The 19,141-nt window shown below is 44.8% G+C and overlaps 1 protein-coding gene across 6 annotated transcripts in view; it reads left to right on the forward strand.

The window, feature by feature from the left end:
- Sbf (SET domain binding factor) overlaps window positions 1-19,141 on the forward strand; it is a 158,201-nt gene that overhangs the window by 65,328 nt on the left and 73,732 nt on the right. For all 6 annotated transcript variants that reach the window (XM_070535622.1, XM_070535620.1, XM_070535621.1 and 3 more), the window contains exons 2-7: window positions 8,505-8,911; window positions 11,100-11,202; window positions 12,639-12,755; window positions 14,412-14,544; window positions 17,628-17,736; window positions 18,688-18,801. In XM_070535622.1, coding sequence (XP_070391723.1) covers window positions 8,505-8,911; window positions 11,100-11,202; window positions 12,639-12,755; window positions 14,412-14,544; window positions 17,628-17,736; window positions 18,688-18,801 — 983 coding nt within the window. The remainder of the gene's footprint in view (window positions 1-8,504; window positions 8,912-11,099; window positions 11,203-12,638; window positions 12,756-14,411; window positions 14,545-17,627; window positions 17,737-18,687; window positions 18,802-19,141) is intronic.

Genomic DNA, 19,141 nt, shown 5'->3' on the forward strand with positions numbered 1-19,141 from the left:
TCAGGAAAAGCGTCCCTCTTTCCCCTGACGGAAGCCTGCACCGCGACGTGACGGGCGAAGAAACGGCTGTGTGAACGAGGCCACGCTCCGAGCCTCCGACGACCGTTGATGGCCGCGCGGCCACGTGCGCCAACGGCACGCACGCGCACTCCTTTGTGTCCCGAAGAGCCGGCACGTGAACCTGTCTCCTGGCGTATCCGACTGGCCCGTTTCAGGGCGCTCTGGTGCTGCTATACGCTGTGAGTGCCGCACAAGCGCTGCGAAAGACATAATTGAATCTACAACCGTACGAAGCAAAAAGCCAGAGAAAGCATAGGGTAGCTTAATGGTTACGGTCAACCATGGACTCCGAGATTGGACGGCGCGCACTCAGTTGCAGCGTAGAAACAACTACGGAAAGGGACATAAACGCGAACGATCGGAAAGACAACTTTCCGCAGGTGGAAGTCGACACCGCGTCATCCGCAATGCACGTCCTGTTAACTTCCGTGGGTATTTGTGCATGCACGTGTACTCGATCTAGCAATTGACACAAAGAGGTAAGACCGACGCCACGGGCCTCCATTCTACGTTCGTGTGCCCGATTGCCCTTTCTGAAGCAGCCCGTCCACTTGCGCTGAGCAAATTCTGTTGTTAATCCTGGCAAAACGCTCGCAAGATCTGCGGCGTCACATGTGAGCTTTGTGCGTGGGTATTTCATGGTGACGTCTCCGCTCGTCAAACTTTTAGCGACCTTTCCTGCCGCACTTAGCCTCCGGTCACGGCAACACTGCGACAAACTTGGGAGTGTCACATATGAGTGTAGTTTATCAGCATGTAGCTTAACGCGATGTACTACTTAGCGTCGCTATGGGACTCCCTTTCCAGAAGAAACCGCTGCCTATAGCTCGCCGTGGAACGGCAGGGTTGTCCACTTACTTGCCGCAGCAGTTCACAACCTTTGTGTATGCATACGGCAAGGTCCGTTCCGTCGGTTTATATCGTCTCAGTTCCAATCTTCGATTCTGAGCTGCTGTTGCTGCGCTAGAAAGCCGGCCCGTAACGCATGAGTTGCGTCACTGCAGTACGCGAGCGGGGAAAGCGAAGTCACGCCACTTCGGGCCGCGCGAATTTGTGCGTGTCCGCGCGGATGCGTGCGGCCTGCAGCTGGTGGCGGCTCATTGTGATTCAATTCGCATTGAGTTGAAGGAGAGAGACGGACGGGCGGACGGACGAAACGGGACCCAGTCTCTCTCGCGCCTGCTGCAGCTGTGCGTATTCGCGAAAGCTGTTCGACGATACGAATTTCTTGCTTTTAGTTGAACGGCGCTTATATTTTATTGCATCTATGGACGCATATGCCGGTCTGTTTCTTTTTTCTTCTCTCTCTTTCCATTACGAGCTCCCCCTTTGGCTCCTTGTTTTTATTCTGTTCGAGAAGTGTTCGGATACATTTGCAGAACGCGATGGACTGGTTTGCCAGTGGAGTATGTATAGTGCAGCTTCTTTTTTTTTGTACAATGCTGCGCGTTGAGAGAACGGCGCTCTGCTAAAACCACTGCACCCAGTGGACCGCGTCGCGTCTTGCGTAATATCCGCTGCAGCGCAGGAACGGAATGGAAATGTCCCGCACGGTTAGCTTTGCCTGTGCAGTCGCGATGGCCTGCACGTACACCGCGATGGTTGAGAACTGGGTGCCTAACTAAAATTTTGAATCGGCTCCAGAAAAGCAGCTTGTTTGTCCGCGAAGCGTTCGAGGCTAGCGCGGACAATGCTGAACATAACATCGCCTTAAAACAGGAATGAAAAGAGAGAGCGGGAGAGAGGAGAGAAGAGAGAGTTGGACTACAGAGAGTGGCGCCTTTGCAAGCGGGCATTTGCGGCTGTTATTCAGATACATTTCACCAACTGCATCCAGTGGAACATTGCTGCACTATTATACTGGGTGTATTCCCAGTTGAAAAACGCAACAGGAAATTTCAGTCTGTCGTATTTTGAGACGTTCTGTTGTCTGACGTCCTGTAGTCTGACGTTCTTGATCAATATTTAATTAAAAATTGACAGAGCTCTTAAGGGCTATGTAATTTTGTTAGTGCAAAAAGTAAAAAGTGAAAAGTAAAGAAAGTTTTCAGCCGTGGATTCGTACTTGCGACGTGACCGTTTCTGAACCCAATATCCTACCACTGCACCACACAGAACGTAGCTATTCCTGTACATTTTGACCTTGTCAGCAGTAAGAATCTCTATACCTCCCCCCGCCCTCCCTCTATCACGATACACAGGAGCCCCGAATGAGGCTCTTGACACAGATATTTCGGACCAAGAGCTTCGCATGGCCCTCCAAAACATCCGCACAAGCTCTACACCGGGAAAGGACAGAATAACGAACTCTATGCTCCGTAACCTGGAAGATAAATCTATCACACGGATTACAGAATATTTTAATCTATGCTGGAGAGAGGGCACCCTGCCACAGTCCTGGCGCCATGCCAAAACTATCTTCACCGCGAAGCAAAACAAACCCCCCACCATACACCCCCACGTGTGCTCAGTGCACTCATACCCGCGCTACGCTTGCCCACAATCCTCCTTGAATGCCCGGCGGACCCTCCTCCGCGGGCCCCGGAGCTCCTTACTACCTGTGAGGAATGGGAGACCCTGCTGCGCTCGACGGACCCGGCCAGGCAGAAGATCGCCACTGACCGGGCCGCCCATGTCATGTAACTACATGAGCTCACGAACATGTAGTGCAGTGGGGTCGTGCGGGGACCCTGGGACCTACGTGCCCGAACCCCTTGGTCAAATAAAGTTGTTTCTCTCTCTCTCGCTGTCTGCGCTGATGTTTACATCTGTATGTTGAGAGCCAAGGTGCGCTTTCACACCACCGCATCAACTGGCGCCACTATATAGAAGAGCAGAATGGCTGTTACCATCGACAAGTACTCTGTGAAGTACCAGAACATCGATTTTGCTTTACGATATCCATATCAGCTAAACAATTCAGAAATAGATCGAGGACACCCTTAGTGTTGTTGCTGCTAATTTCGACAGCGGTCTCTCGCTCTTTACTTTTGAGCGCGCATATAATTTATGTGTGCAGTGCAGTATAGCCACATAAACATTCCTGGATAAGTGCTCATTTAGACAGCGCACCGGTTTCTCACGGCAGTGCCTGTGCCCGAATACTGACACCCGAGCGAGACAGATTTTCACGCAACTTTGTGGAACAACCCAAAAGTTCTTTGCGTCTTGGCAAAAGCCTGTGCAATATTTCTGGGAAATTAACTAATGTGTCAGCGTAACCGCACGTGTAAGTCCACAGGCCTGTTTGTCACATCTTACAAAATAAAACAAAATGGATACGCAGCCGTTCCCGCAGATTCTATGATTTCGATCAGCGGGCGATGTTGAGGAGGCCGGTAGGGCGATTGCTGGTGCCTCTTCGTCACGGCACAATTACGACAATTGACCACGCCGACCTTAATGCCGGTGTCGGTGCTTTCAGCATTGCGTCAGAGAACGCACCATTGAATACCGCGAAAGAGAAAGGTACAGTGTACAGCGCCGATGTGAAACTGACATACAATTTTAAACCGTCGCGATGCAAAGCGCTTATTTATTTATTTATTTATTATTTATTTATTTATACTGTCGATCCCATCAGGGATCATAACAGGAAGGACATTTACGTAGTTATCTTACAATGTAACAGTAATAATTAGCACGATATTAAGATTACGCACAATACTTAGGGAATTAGCAAAGGCAAACAACATGGTAGGTAGAAAAAATAAAGTAACACATTGTAATAACGTTACGAAGAACAAGAGGTAATAAAAAGGTAGACAGTTTGCATATGTGAAGAACATGATAGGCATTAATTACACAATAATACATGCCAATAAATTTAAGAGTAACAAGGGGTAATGGAGGTAGGCTGTCAAATAGCAGTGGTGTGAAGTAATAATTGCGAAATAATACAAGGCAATAAGTTTAAGAATAAACAACGCTAAAATAGGTAAGAAATTTGTATAAATAAGCAATGGTACTCAGTAATGGCAAGTAATACAACTTATAAAAGTGTCGCGTTGTGCTGCGATAGAAAGGGGCACATTTCTAACACCACGACAGAAAGTTTGTCGTCGCGACAGAGTTCCTGTTGCGACCTCAAAATCGCTGTCGCGACAGAACGTTTCTGTTGCGACTTCCGAAGAGCTCGTGGTCATTGCGACGTCAGAAATGTCTGTCGCAACTACAGAAACGTCAAGAGCTTCTGTCGTACGACAGAAATTTCAGACGTGACGTATAGCGCTAACTGGGACGCAGGATGACGGAGGAGATGAAGACAGTCCTCGTCTCCCCTGTCGTCCTGCGTGCCATTTTGCGCTGTACCTCACGTAATAAACAACAGTTTGATAGACTATAGTGTTCGGGTTGTTTTTCGACAGTTTATGTGCGTCCCGCGTTCGATCATAGTGAGTGCTGATGGGAACGTCCAGCAGGATGCGCGTATATCGATAGGTCTCAGGTAGAGCTACTGTACAGGCTCCCATTAGGAGGCTTGATGAAGGGACAGTAACTCTAGTCTCAGGCATGTGTATGCTGCAGCAACAATCCCGAGTCCACTTCGCACGTGCTAATGCAATGCGAATAGATTCACCCAGTGAGACCCGCAGTTAACGTACACCTTCCAGAAGCTCGTGGATTTTACGTGGACGGAAGCATCAACTGGTCAGCAGTCGACATAACGAAGAAATAATGAAGGGAAAAAAAAAAGCAGGGAAGAGATTGATACGACTGGTCCATTAAATGACGGATAACTAGTTGTAGCGCTTAAAGGTGCAGGAACAGAAGAACAAGGGAGACGCACACACGTACCGCTGCGTGTGCGTCTGATTAACTGAAGCTTTTGTCATCCGTTTCCAAGGGGATGCCAATAAATGATCAGGTAACTCTAGTGCCCCCGGCCTTTACAGTCGCCACACCACAAGTCGGTCAAGGCACTGTTGAAGTTTTTGCGTTCGAGTTATAGTTATCACGGTTGTTCCCCACCTCCTCTATTCATTTTTTTTTCTTGTCTGTATCTCTCCGCTGTTCTTTACGTCTTTCATTTCCCCTTACCCTTCCCCCAGTGCAGGGTAGCAAACCGAAATCTCTTCCGGTTAAGCTCCACGCCTTTTCCACCCCGTTTCTTTCTTTCTCTCTAGTCCCCAGCCCGCGGGTTCCAGGAACATGCGCGTCTGCCCCTTCAGTCGCTACCCTCGATGACCTCTGGTTTTTTTATGTCCTAAGCTTTCGAAAGCTTTGGACTCGAGAGGGTCAAATTTGCTGAGTGACGAATAGCGTGTCGCGCCGCGCCACGCTGCTTTTCTGTGGAGATGACCGCGTGAGGGACTCCAGGCATGCAGGACCAGCTTTCTGAAAGACGTTGCTGCGATTCGCGGGTCGAAGAAAGGACAGAGGCGACTCGGCTGACAAAGACCTCTGTTTCGCAGACACGTGAGATCTTTTAACAGCGCGGGGTGCGCTTGGACTAATCCGATCACGTGCTGGAACCCCGCGCAACTTTGCCCCATCAGCCCCCGCCACTGAAGCCTTTTCTTCTGGGAGCACGTGCTCCCTGCAAGGGAGCAGAAATAGCCCAGCTCTCTCTCCGTGGTAAAAGGTCAACATACTCCTGTTTTCTCGACTGCCTCCTTGCCTGATAGTTGTATGCTTCAGTTTACGTCAGTGTTTGTGAACAGATGCGGGACTTTCTCTGGCCTTCGTAGGAGCCACGCCCTTAATCTTTATTTTTGCCCGCCGGGATGTTTCAGTGACTGTGACGTTTCAATGAGAGCTGTACGACTGCGTTTCATGGCACGCTCCAGATTTCACCGCAGTTCATCTGCATGGTTGCAGTAGTTTTTATTTTCGCTATCGTTCCAGGGAAAATGCTGTTGAAAGATGGTAAAACGTAGAGGGGGTTCACGCATGTATTAATTAGCTCTGGCTGACTTTTCCAGGTTGGGGCCTTTCGGCAAAGCTGAGTGAATCTACGGTGAAAGTACCGTAAGGTGAAACGACGTGCCATGTCTGTCTTTTGATAAGAAACGAACGGCAAGGTTAACAGGACCATGTTCCGCCTTCGCCTTCGTTTCTTGCCTCTGTTTTAAGATTGTTGACGCCAAACGCGATTTGGCATGCGAAACGTGGTGGAACGCGGTAGCTTTGCTATCGAACAAGCTGATAAAAGGGCTGCACTTATGGTTACTCGGTGGAAGCGATGCATCCATTAAGTTGCAGCGGATCTGTGCAGTCCGTGCTTGTTGCGCCCTGCCGACCCCCAGTGAAGCGTCGTTTGAGAGGGAAACAAAAGCGTTGGACCCCCATTTAAGACGGGAAACGTCTTTTCTTCTTCCCGTACTGACCAGAAGTCGCCGCCAGCTCCAGACAGCATTGCCCGTATCGCGCGATTTTCGCTACGTGACCGCGAAGTAGCGAGAGCCCGCCTTGACGAAACGAGAGGGCCGCGAACACAACCAAACATTGGTGTAAGAGGGGGGGGGGGGGCGAAAGCAAAAGCAAAGACGAGGTGTACGAGGCGTCTGTCGACGCGCATGCTTCGTGGTTTTTGTTTCGTTTCTTCGTTGTACGTGCGCGGCACGTGTGTCATTTTCTGCGTGTGTCTGCCTGTCAGGGAGCGGGTCTCTCTAGCCGGGGGGGGAGCGACCGACCTTGGCTGTTCGGGTGTGCACGCCGCTTTGTTCCCGTTGTCTTCGCTCTCTCGCTCGCCGTGTTTGTGCTCGCGGGTCACCGGCTCCGCGCCGCGCGGCAGCTCCGCCACCGGCTCGCCTGCCCGCTGTAGCCGACTTAAGTTTCATTCTTCTTTTGTGTTTGGCCAGGCCAGCAACTTTTTCGTGCACAGAGTGCACGAAAGAAAAAGAAGCAGGGTTGCTTCTGAGTAGTGTTTCCAGCCCTTTGAGGACTTTATCCTCTTCTTCCCCACCACACGCCTTTTTTTTTTCTCGGAAGGGATATCGACCTTATTATCTTGTCCCGTTCCCTTTCCACATGCCCCCTCCCCCATTTTTTGTTTTGTGTTTAATGATTTGGGCGCGTCCTTCGTTTTATGATCGGCCTCCGCTGGGCAGTCACGGATCGGCGCACCCTTGCGTTTGCCGTAATTCACCGCGGATTCATAACTGCTTGTTTCCGTTTTTTTTTTTTTCTGACTCCGCTTTCGTTTTGTGTTCTGCTGGTTTCGGGTGGCTGCGTTGTATTGCTGTGGTGGGAGAGGGAGTGGCGATTCCGGTTCAATGTGCGTTTTGCGCCTGTTACCAATGTCGGTCGCTTGTGGCTGCCCCCATGGTTACCTAGAATGGGTCGAAGACAGAGCAAGACTGAAGGAGAGGGGAAAGAAGAGGAGGAAGAAAAAAAAAACTTGACAAAATTTGGTTCGACCTTGCGGAATCGCAACCCAGTTTCCACAAAAGCTGTTTGTGTGTCTATGGGCGTTTTCACTATAACTCCTTTAAACACGCGACAATTTCTCCGGCATATAACGTACAAAACTTTCACTACGCCATTTCAGCAGTTTCAAATGCTATAGACTGACGAGTTGCTCTCTCGCAATTGCTTAAATGGGCGCGTTTTCTCGCCTAAACCGCCGTTTCGCTTGCGGGGCCGGCCCACGATATGTTAGCTTCGTTCAGTCATTGTTATATATTTCGCTACAAAACACTTGTTCAGAAGTAATGCACTCGGTAGTTCAGTTCTCAAATACAGATTGTGCCGGGGCAGCATAACGAAATCGTCGGAACAGAAAGTAGAACGCGTTATAAGCGGTATTTCGTTAAAAGTGGAAAAGTCTTTAGAAGCCATAGTGACGTCGGATTGGCACACCAACAGCACGGCAGCTCCTAAAACGAATAATAAAGGCCATACTCGATAGTGGCAATGTGACAGACGAAGTTAAATGACAACTGTGAGCAACTGCCTCTTTTGCTGGTTATGTTCACATCATTGAATATTGTCACATGCTGTTGCATGTCTGTATACTACATATGCATTGAACGAATTTTAGCAGGAATTATTAATAAACTGAAACTGATACAGGCATGCAGAAAGATCTGCCACAATGTGACAAGAGTGACCTTTGCAGGTGTGTCTGCTTCTCCAGATTGATATTAATAAAAAGGTTCACCAATGCTGCCAAGTGTAGTTGCTTGCAGTCTCATGCTGCTTTGCATTTCATGTTAAGCAGATCTGGCGTCGTAGAAAATCACCTGCTCTGACAAATATTTCACTGCTGTTGAAGCTGTGAAAAAATTCAGATTAGGAGGTTTTGCTATAACAAGTAGTAGAATAAGAAAAAGTATAATGTATGTCTTATTCTTGATAACTCTACACCATAAATGTGAAGCTGTTTCAAATGGCAGTAAAGAAACGCTCTTTATTTCGTGCATATTTTAAATACATTGAAATACACCTCTCATTCCATAGGTTCTCACCCTCTTGTCCTCGTGGCTTTTGCATTGCTGCAGGGAGTGGGCTGAGCAGTGGGCGCATTGAACAGCGCTTTCCTGAGGAAGACTGGAAAGACACACCCTTCATTGAAGGCATCGAATCCTTCTGCCAGCCGCAAGGATGGGCCCTGGTCACAGCACGCCGTCAGCCGAACTTCTTTGTAGCCGTGCTCACAGACATTGATGCACAGCGGCACTACTGTGCCTGTCTTGCCTTCAACGAGCCCGTGGCCTTGACGCCTGCGGCGTTGCAACGTCGACGTCCCGACGAAGAAGATGAAGACGATGAGCAGGATGAACTGGCAGCCACAGCTGCAGGCCTCAGTGCGGGGGGTACGGGGACACTGGTGCAACACCACTCGCTTATGTATGCCCCAAAGTGCCTGGTGCTTGTGTCACGACTTGACTGTGTGCCAGCCTTCAAGGTGAGCTTTCTTGGCCTTGAGCTATGAGTTGATGTTGGTGTTCGTTAGGCCATATGATGTGCTGGAAGGGGCTGGGCCACCAAGTTTTTTGTAGATGAGCACTTTATTTATAAAAAGCATTTACCCAGGGAATGTTTTAAATTAGAAGGACCTCTCGTGGGCCACTTATGTACCTAGCTGAAGAAGTGAAATTGACTTCATGCGTTTCATGTGATCGATAAGCAGGTTAGAGTCAATAACTATCTTGCATCAAGGGCCTTCCAGGTTGTCTATCTCTCACAGACTGCATGATTTATGCTTGCTTATGCCAGACCTGAAGCTTGAGAATTGGCTGGGTCATAAAGCACATACCTTGGTTTGCTATTAAATTGGACAAGATTGGCATCTAGCTTCTGTTTTTGGCAAGGAGTGGACATCGGGACAACTAAGAATTTTCGAAGAAAGATCTTCAGGCACAGTGGCGATCCTATGCATGCCACTTGTCTTGTAGACAACTGAAGCTCCAGCATGTGCAGTCTAAGGTGTTACTGATTAGAAAACGCATGCTGAAGTTTTGGTTTGACAAGGAAAGAAAGTTTGGCCATGCAAGAGCTGTATTCTCTTCAGTTTTGTCACTTAATTCCATACAGTAATCGCATGAAATTAGTGAGTATTAGTGAATGTTAACTTCATGGAACTAGTGAGCATTGTGATAACAAGGTAGTCAGCCAAGAAAGCAATGTACCGCATCATAGTTCTGCTGATGGAAACTGAATATTCGAGATTCGATGTGCTTTCTTGTTATGCAGAAATTTTCAACTTCTCTGTATTGCTGCAAAAGAACATGTGTCATGCTATGTGCACTTTTGATGAGATCAATTTTGCTATTCATAGTAAATGTTCGTGAAATGTTGAGATCTTCAAAACAGTTGTGCACTCTGCTGCTGGCAGTTTTCCTCAACCGTCGCACGGCTACTGAGCATTTGTCCAGAAAACACTTCCATTATCGTTTAAAGAGTATATTTAACAAGAATCATGCCATTGATTTTATTGATAGGAAAGCTGGCTGGCATCTTTCAGTACTAGGTCTGAAATGACTATCAGCTTACTGTCCTAGTTTTAGTGGTCTTTTATATTCTGCTTGGCTTGAGGTAAAACGTCATGGGAGGTTCAGTATATTTTTTCATAATTGGAGTCTTAAACAAGTGTTACATTGTTTCCCAGTGGTCACCAATAGTATTGTTGTCAAATTTGCCATCTTGTTCACGGCAGTTGTAAACTACTATTACTAAACAGATAAGGTTAGTCTCCACAGAAGCTGTGACTAATATTCAACTCGGGTATCCCTTGATAGATTCAACAGCAGTAATTTTGAATGCCCATGGCATTTACAGAGCTTTTGGGGTATTGGTATTAGGCATCACCAGGTGTCTGGCTTCTCGCATTAGCTTCCAGCAAAGAAGCTGAAGTGATGATAAGGAACATACAAGGGCTGTCTTTTCCTTTGAATCATATTTGTTTATCTGATGTATGCTATACATGTTGCCGACACATTTCATGCATATCTCTAACTGCAGTAATGCTGTACACAAGTATATATTGTACCTCTCATTTAAGTTTTAAGAGTTGTCTGATATCTCTATTCCTCTTTGTGTTGGTTGAAAATTAATGCTGCTTGAAAATACATATATTAGTTCAGAAGAAACGAAGTGGGCACTATATTCTGCTACCCTTCAGGAGCACAGCTCATTACCTCTTGGAAATAATTGGTTTACTTCCCCATACCTCATGACGATACCAATGACCTCAGCTTAGGTTTTTATTATTTTTTTTCCAAATCAAATCAAATCTTTATTTGCATCACCAGGGTGCTTGGGGGCACAAAGAGTCTTATACAGGCATGACTAGGGTCTGCACCCTGGTAATGTATTTTCAGCTTTACTTTTAATGCTATGTACCAGCTTAGACTGAGTTAAACCACCATGCCTTCCAGTTTTTTCCAGAATGATTTAAAAGATAACTGTCAGAATGACTCACTATTGTGCTTAAAGAGTGTTAAAATTGAGAGGGAGAGAGAAAGGGGAGAGGGAGTGCAGATCGAGGAATGCTGAAGCACAACAGTCTCACTGCCTTTTTTTTTTCCTCCCACCACTCTCTCATTGGCTCTTCCCCTTCCCCTTGCTTTGTGTCCTGGTTGCGGGACAACCAGAACTGCCTAGGCATCATCTACACAGTGTACATAGACAATCTGCAAGTCCAGATTGAGACCCTCGTGGGCAACATCCTCGGTTGTGTCCAGGTGCCACCACCAGGTGACCAGCCATTTTTTTTAGCTTTGCATTTCTCTCTCTCTCTTTTTTTAAGTAGTGACTTTCGAACTAAAATTGTTTGTGTATGTGCAAAAATTTTCTCTGCTTGGTCACTTTCTCTCTCCCTCTTTTTTCTCATTTGCCTTTTCTTTTTTTCCTGCACAGCCTCCTTTTCTGAATTACCAGTTATTGTCTTCCCATCTTCCACATTTTGCAGCTTGGCATGGCAGTAGTGCTTTTCAACCCTTGTGAAGAACAGCACTTCTTCGTTTCTGAGCTGTGTTCATACGTCATCATAATGGCACTGCTGCTTTTTTGGCTGATGTCTTTAGAAATAGGTGCCATTAAGAGTATAGTTCTTTTGTGCAATTTCTCACTGACTTGTTGAAAATCCCCTTCAGGCACTGTGTGCACAGTTATGCATGCCAAGATGGGGCATCAAAAGCAAAAGAACTGATGAAAATATTATTTAAAGTGTGTCACAAACATTTTGAAACGCTTCTGATTGGACCTGTACTACAAGTTTGAATAATATCTGTAAGGTGTTTTGTTACCTATAGAAGGTAACCGTCTTGGTGCTTTCTCTAAAGTTTGCCACAATGTAGCGCCACCGCAATGTAACGAGTACCGATATGCCTAATAAGTGTATTGGCAGGCCTTCAGGGCTTTTTCAGATGCTTCAAATGCAATGTTTCAATGGTCCATGGGGCGAATGCGCGGCGGTAAGACGACGACAACAGGAAGGACCTACGCATTGAGGAATAAACAGGAAACAAAGCATGCTGCCGCTTCTTTGAAGGAGCTTGAGTTCAAAAAAACAAAGCGTTCGCTGACACCGAGCTGCAGGTGTTCTTCATCCAAACCAAAATACACTTTTTAGAGCAGTGAAATGCAACACCGAGGCATTGTGCGGGGCTGAGAGTATGTCAGGACAATTGTGGTTGACTTACCAGATGTTCAGAGAGAAGCTCACTTGTGACAAAGTTTGGGCCTCATACTTATGAGCTTGCTATCAGTTGATAGGAATAGCTCACATTCTAAAATATTTGCTTCTGTATGCAGCTCCTTTTTATTTGTATTTGAGAATGTCCAACTCGATATTTAATGGGCTTTACCATTTTTTTCGAAGATATTTTATTCACTGAGCATTTTACTAACCCCTCCCTTCAGTTTTCTACTTTGAATAAAACAAAACACTACTCTTTACTATTCAAACTGGATTAGCCCCTTTTTCCATTTCTTTAACATGCTCACTAAAGAGTGACAGCATCTGGCGACGTTCACCCCACTAGTAGACATATTAACCCTCTAGTATCAATCAATCAATCAATCAATCAATCAATCAATCAATCAATCAATCAATCAATCAATCAATCAATCAATCAATCAATCAATCAATCATGTTTTGTCCTGACCTGGCTATTCTATGTTTCTACCAGGGGGACCTCAGGTGCGCTTCTCCATTGGGGCAGGTGACAGGCAGGCATTGCAGCCACCACTCAGTGCACTGCTGCCCATAACATCCTGCATTGTCTACGAGCTCTTCCAGCAGCTTGGTATGGTTACTGTTGTATTTCTATGAGCTGCTGCATAATGTGCTTTATGCAGCCAGGAACAGGGTGTCTTATTCAATACTTGTTCATGTGCCTGTCAGCATGTGCGTCCATCTTGTGACATTCGTTCGATATTGGAGCATGTCTGTTTCCTTTCTTTGCAGCGCAGATTCAATATTGTCTGTGACAGGCAAGTTATGGTGCATCGTTCAAGTACCCTGGTGTCACCAAATAGTTGCTATAAATGATGCCTTCAGTGATTTGTTACTTTTCCCTCTAAAGCAGCAGATATGCATTCGGCTACTACACTGACGGGTTAGTTAATGGCCACTAGAGCATGCAGATTATCTATGCCTGAAATTTTAATCTGCTGGCTGATTTGGTGTCCTAAACATGTTTTTGTTTATGGTTTAGATGACTGTGACTTTGTGAACTGAGATGCTATATCCAGCTTTGCTGTGCAGGTGGCCTTGCCTTGTTTTTAACTTGTGTTTAAGCTCAAATATTTGTTTTTAACTTGTGTTTAAGCTGGCCTGTTATTTGCTATAAATGTTCTTGTAGAAACCTAAATGGATGCCAAAGAGCAATACAAAGTTGGGCTGGGTTTATAGATTATGCAAATAGCACAGTCTTTCTGAAGCCTAAATATGCCCAGGAGGACAAAAACAAGATGGATGGCAACAGCAGTTTGACATTCAGACATTGGCTCCCTGTGGCATCACAAACTTTGGCATCATGGCTGGTTGTTTATGAACAGAGTATAACAGTTCCATAGCATTTCAAGGTAAAGGAACAGAGAACAGAAGAATTGAAAAGCGGGCTAGTTGGAACCTATCCATTCTTGGGCAGCACACATAAAAACGAAACATGAGAAAGGAAACAGGACAAGCACTGGTCCAATGCTTGTCCTGTTTCCTTTCTCATGTTTAGTTTTTTATGTGAACTGCCCAAGAATGAATAATAGGTTCCAACTCACCTGCTTTTCAGTTTTGCAGTTCAGTGCTAGTTCTTCAGGCTATTTTCTGTGTGACCTGCAATTGTCCTGTTTCCTTTCTCATGTTTCGTTTTTTATGGGTGCTGCCCAAGAATGGAAAGGAGCAAACAAGCTGAACCTGACAAACTTTGTGGACACTTTCCTGCAGACAGAATGCAGAAATACCAGACCTAAATTCACTAAAATACATGACTGTAACGACAAGCTCGGCATGGCACCTTCGGTGTGAAAATCAAGAAGTGAAGTTTGGCTTTAATCTTCCATTGCTAATTATCAGCCTGTTCCTTATAAATAAATAAAAAAAAAATAGATTTGGTAGACTAATCTGCCTGTCCAGAATAATTAGTTAATTATTTCTCTTTAGCATGCCTTTAATGATTGGCAGCTATCTCAACTTCAGATTCTGCAATGGCTGTCCTACCACTTATAAAGCCTAACATTTGGGAGGTCATGCACTACATTTTGTTCCCTCTATTCATGGCAGCCTTTTTGCAGCATTTGTTTATGAATGGATGGGCTGCGCTAACTGGTTGTGGTAGCATTGTAAGGGTCTTGCACTACTGTCCTTTAAAGGAAAGTGCAGCATGTTGGAAATCAATCAGTTAATTGTCGAGACCACTTTGCAGACAGCTAAAAGTTGTGCTTTGCCATGCGTCGCTGCCCAGGTATCCACAATGTCGTCACACTCTTCTGTGCTGCCATGACTGAGCTGAAAATCCTCTTCTATTCACGGAGTTACTGCCGCCTCAACGATGCCTGCTCAGCTCTCACTAGCCTCATGTTCCCTTTCAAATATAGGTAAGGCTGCTGTTCACTCGTGATAGGGCGTGTTGCTAATTCATAAATGTGCTTCTCCGCATTGTGAATTTTCCCAACTACTGATGGAAGCACCGAACACAGCTCAAATAAAATGGAGACATGATGGGGCTTGTCTTTTCTGTGTGATTTCATCACGAGAGCCATGTCTACATTTTCAGTGTCAGTGTCATAAGGCAAGCAAACTGTGCTTGTACGCATTGATTGCAAAAATGACTATGCCCTCTTAAGCTTGGTGAACTGCATCTCTGGAAAGGTAGCTTTACATTTATGAAAAGGGTTCATTGTTCACTCACACTTAAATTTGATTTCTTTCTATCGTGATGTTAGAGCCCACATGGTGCCACTTCCTATAAGAGCATTCATTTTAAAGACTAAAGCAAGTTCAGTTCTCAGTATTGCAGAACCTATTTCACTTCTCATAAGGAATATTGTTGCCTTTCGTTTAAGCTTACAAGCTTACATTGCTATATGCAATTTAGTTTGCTTAATTTGTAATATTGTAATTTTGTAAAGCTAAGCTTGGTATGGTGAGGACTTTGCAGCAATCTACTGTAATCTATTTTTCAAAAGGAATGCCACTGTATTTAGTCTAAGGTTCATTTTTCATGCGCAGTTTAGTTTGCTTATTTTGCTTTTGCAAAATTTTGTTTGGTCTGGTGAGGCTTTTGTGATAATTTCCTGGCTGAAGTTGAATATTTCATGCTGATTCAGGTCAAATTAACGACGAGGTTGGGCTGATGCTGAACTAGAATTACAACTTTGCAATTCTTCTATCTCATCTGCCATCAACACAATTATTTTTTTGTATGCGATATAACATGACTTAAATTGTAATGACTATAGCTTTATGCAGGGTATCTACCAACTGGGAAAACCGGGAAAACCGGGAATTCTCAGGGATCTTGAATAGTCTGGAAACATTCGGGGAAAACTCAGGGAATTTCTGCTTCAATCAGGAAAAATTAGCTCTCAGTTTATTGAAAGGGAACGGAAGTTGCCCTACTGCTGGCTCTAGTATAAAAGAGAGGAATTGTAACGAATTGTCTTTGACGCCATGTCGTCGGATTGAATAGATGTCAGTGCACAGTCAACGAGCGATTTTCCGGAGGCCCAATTTTTGTTAAATGCCCGATAATGCGGACGGCTTCGTGGACCACCGGGTGCCCCATAGAGGCAATGTATAAGAATGTCTGTAATATCAGATGCAGGAACCCTTTGCTGTCCGATTAGCCGGACTTTTTGCCGCGACCGCAGGTCCGAAGTGGCAGTAATCAAAACCAACACTGCCGTTTTTATTATCTTGCGTCCTCTAACCAGCGCTCATGCACGCAGATCCGCTGACAGCATCCACCATCGCGGCTATGCGAGGCTTAGCTGCTTCGACGTTCGCTATTAAGGTTCTTGCCGTTCGATGATGTGTTTCTCATTGAAAGAATTTGCCACTGTCAGTAATGGCACCGTCTCCGCCTCTGCAATCTTCGCGATTCGCTTCGAAGATTAGCAAGCATGGCACGTTGCATAATGCCGGTTCCCTAAAAGTAGCTTCGTCTTAGCACTGCGATGTTACGCGGTGAAGCGTACGTGAAGTATTGTGGTGAAGCTTAACAAACATGGGAAGGGACAATTGTCACTGGACACAGTACATATTCCATAATTATACACGTGTGCACCTGCCGTCTCCTCTCACAGTACGAGCACCAATATGCCTAACAAATGTACTGGCAGGCCTTCACAGCTTTTTCGGACGTGCCTGTGAGGATTTGAGCCCTTAAGGGCAGTAAAAGATTTGCATTCATTTTTTGATTTTTTTACGTTTTCGTGGCCCGTAGAGAGTACGACAAATCGGACATTGACTGTGCAAGACCAAAACCAAGACCAAGAGGATTGACCAAGAGGATGCTGCAAATGATCTGTGGGGAAAACGTGCAGTGTAACGAGGACAAGAACAGAAATGACCGTCACATTGAGGGATGATCGGGAAAGGAACTGTGCCGCCTCTTCTTTGAAGGAGCTTGAGCTGAGAAAGCAAAGTGTTGGCTGACGCAAAGATGCAGGGGGCCCTCACCCAAACCAAAATAAACAATTGTAAACACAAAACGGAAGCATTGTGCGTGGACTCAGAGGATGTGAGGACAGTTGAGGTTGACTTTCCAGCTGCTGAGAAACTGTCACTTGTGACAAATTTTGGGCCTAATACCAATGATCTTGCTATCCCTTGATAGAAATAGCTCATTTTCGAAAATATTTGCTTCAATATACATCTCTTTTTATTCGTATTTGAAAATGTTCAACTCAATTTGTAGTGAGTTTTACCATGCTTTTTTAAAGATATTTTATTCACTGTGCATTTTACTAACCCCTCCCTTCAGTTTGCTACTTTGAATAAACTAAACACTACTCCTTACTATTCAAACTGGATTAAGTCTTTTTTCATTTTTCTAACATGCTTACTATAGAGTGACAGCATCGGGCGACATAGTGTCAGCCCATCTTAACATAAAATAAGGTTCTGTGTCGCTCAGGGAAAAGCTGCAAAACTTTTGGGAATTTGAACATGTCAAATTGGTAGATGCCTTGTTTATGTCTGTTTTGTTCTATCTACATTCACTCGGGCAGTATTCAGTGGATCCCTGACGGGATTGTGAGCGTGTCAATAGGCATGTGAAAGTTTAGTGTAACTTTTCTATAATATAGTCATTTGTTTCTGTTGTTGTTTTGTAACGTCATTGTTTTTCTCATTATTATTGTTTACTACAGTTATGAGCAATGCTTTGTCGCTTTGCTGCCTCACCAGTGAGATCAGGTACCATGAAATTGCAAAAATAATCTTGTTCTACATTGCTGCGCTAAATATATGGCATCACTTGTTTTCATTCTTTTTCCTCATATGATGTTGCCACGTGTATTTTTGTTTTGCTATGTGCCCTAATGACTTTTGCATCTGCGGTGTTATGCTTCTTATTGTATCCAATACACTTATGGCACCAGTGTCAGATGAAGTTTTTTATGACTGTTGTAGCAGGAACTGCCGCCTGTGACTGTGCAACACTGTTCTTGTGCAGCCACGTGTATATACCCTTGCTACCTGCAACCCTGATCGAGTTCCTTAGCACGCCTACGCCGTTCATCATGGGTGTTCATTCTTCCCTTCGAACCGAGGTGGCGGAATTGGTAAGGGTCCTGCATGTTTTTACTATGCTTGTAATGATATTCTTAGAGCACTAATTAGGTCGTTGCTTGCTTGGTTACTAAATATGTTTGTCTTGTCTAAGTTTTAGGCAGAGTTCTAAAGTTCTGTAAAGGCTTATTGATGAGTATGTGAACAGTTTGTGTAGTATTGCTTGTATTCCTTTTTATATTATGTTAAAAATGTGTGTTTTCGTTTTCTGTCTGTCCTGAGTTTTCCTGTAATTTAAGCCATTGGCTGAAGTTTTTCTTGATGGGTTGACACTTTTTCATAGCATTCTGTTAGTTGTCCTCATCATTACTGAGTTATGGCTATGTTCGCATACAGCGTAACCATGCTTATTTATTTTATGACATTAGTAAATAAATATGAGTATGATGTAGGGTGCTCTAAAAGAGTAATATTGTTCCTTTGCATATCCATCAATAAACAATGCTAACAGAACTTTAATTATTCACACTGAGCTGCAGACTACAGCAAATCTACTAATGCTATTTTTTTTTAATTTTTGTGGGAGAACATCGTGACAAAATTAAAATATTGCTAACATTGGTTTCAAACCTTTTTAAAAGAGTATGTGTTACTTGAATAGAAGTGGGCAAGGTCATCTAACAGTCAAAGCATATTTTCAACAGTGTTTGCTAGCTGGTGCATAAGTTATTGCATGTACAATGAGAGCGGCTGCTGTTCTGCATGTTTGAGACTATTTTTAAAGTTAGCCATCAGATGAGCAGATATCGCTTCACAGCTAGTCTTCAAACACCACAGCGAATGTTTGTTGCAAAAGTGCTGTTTTGGAAGGTTTTTGCGCAAGACATGCCTGCTTTGAGGAAGTTTGCGGTGTTGATGCTAAAATGTGACCTTATAACCAGGAAGTCGTACTTCCTGCACTTTTAGTCTGTCATTATACTTGGTGCTTTTTTTCTTTTTTACAGCTAGATGTCCTGTTGGTGGACCTGGACGGCGGCTCGGTGCTTGTGCCCGAGTGTGTCACTGTCTCCACACTACCTGAGCCCCTTCACTCACAGCTGTACACACAACTCTGTATGGTGAGTTCATGCCTTCTGTACTTGGCAAACTGTGGTACATGATCCCCTAGGCAGGTGTCTTAAAGGGTTCATGGAGGTCTGGGAGGCACCTTGTTAGTTATTTGTGAGAGATATATTTTGTGCGAGGGTGAATTGGGTGCTTCAGCCAGGATAAAAGTTATATTGACTCAATGGAGTATGTGGCATTGCCACATACCCCGTTGAGTCAATATAAATTTTGGAAAAATTGGTGTCCGGAAAGTCGGTCATTGACTGTATTCAATATATCCGTTGTAGAGACCTGCGCAGTGCCACATGTCCCTTGCACCGCGGATCCCTTAAAGCTCAATGCCACCCTAAC

Source organism: Dermacentor albipictus, chromosome 3 (genome assembly GCF_038994185.2).
Source record: "Dermacentor albipictus isolate Rhodes 1998 colony chromosome 3, USDA_Dalb.pri_finalv2, whole genome shotgun sequence".
NCBI lineage: Eukaryota > Metazoa > Arthropoda > Arachnida > Ixodida > Ixodidae > Dermacentor > Dermacentor albipictus.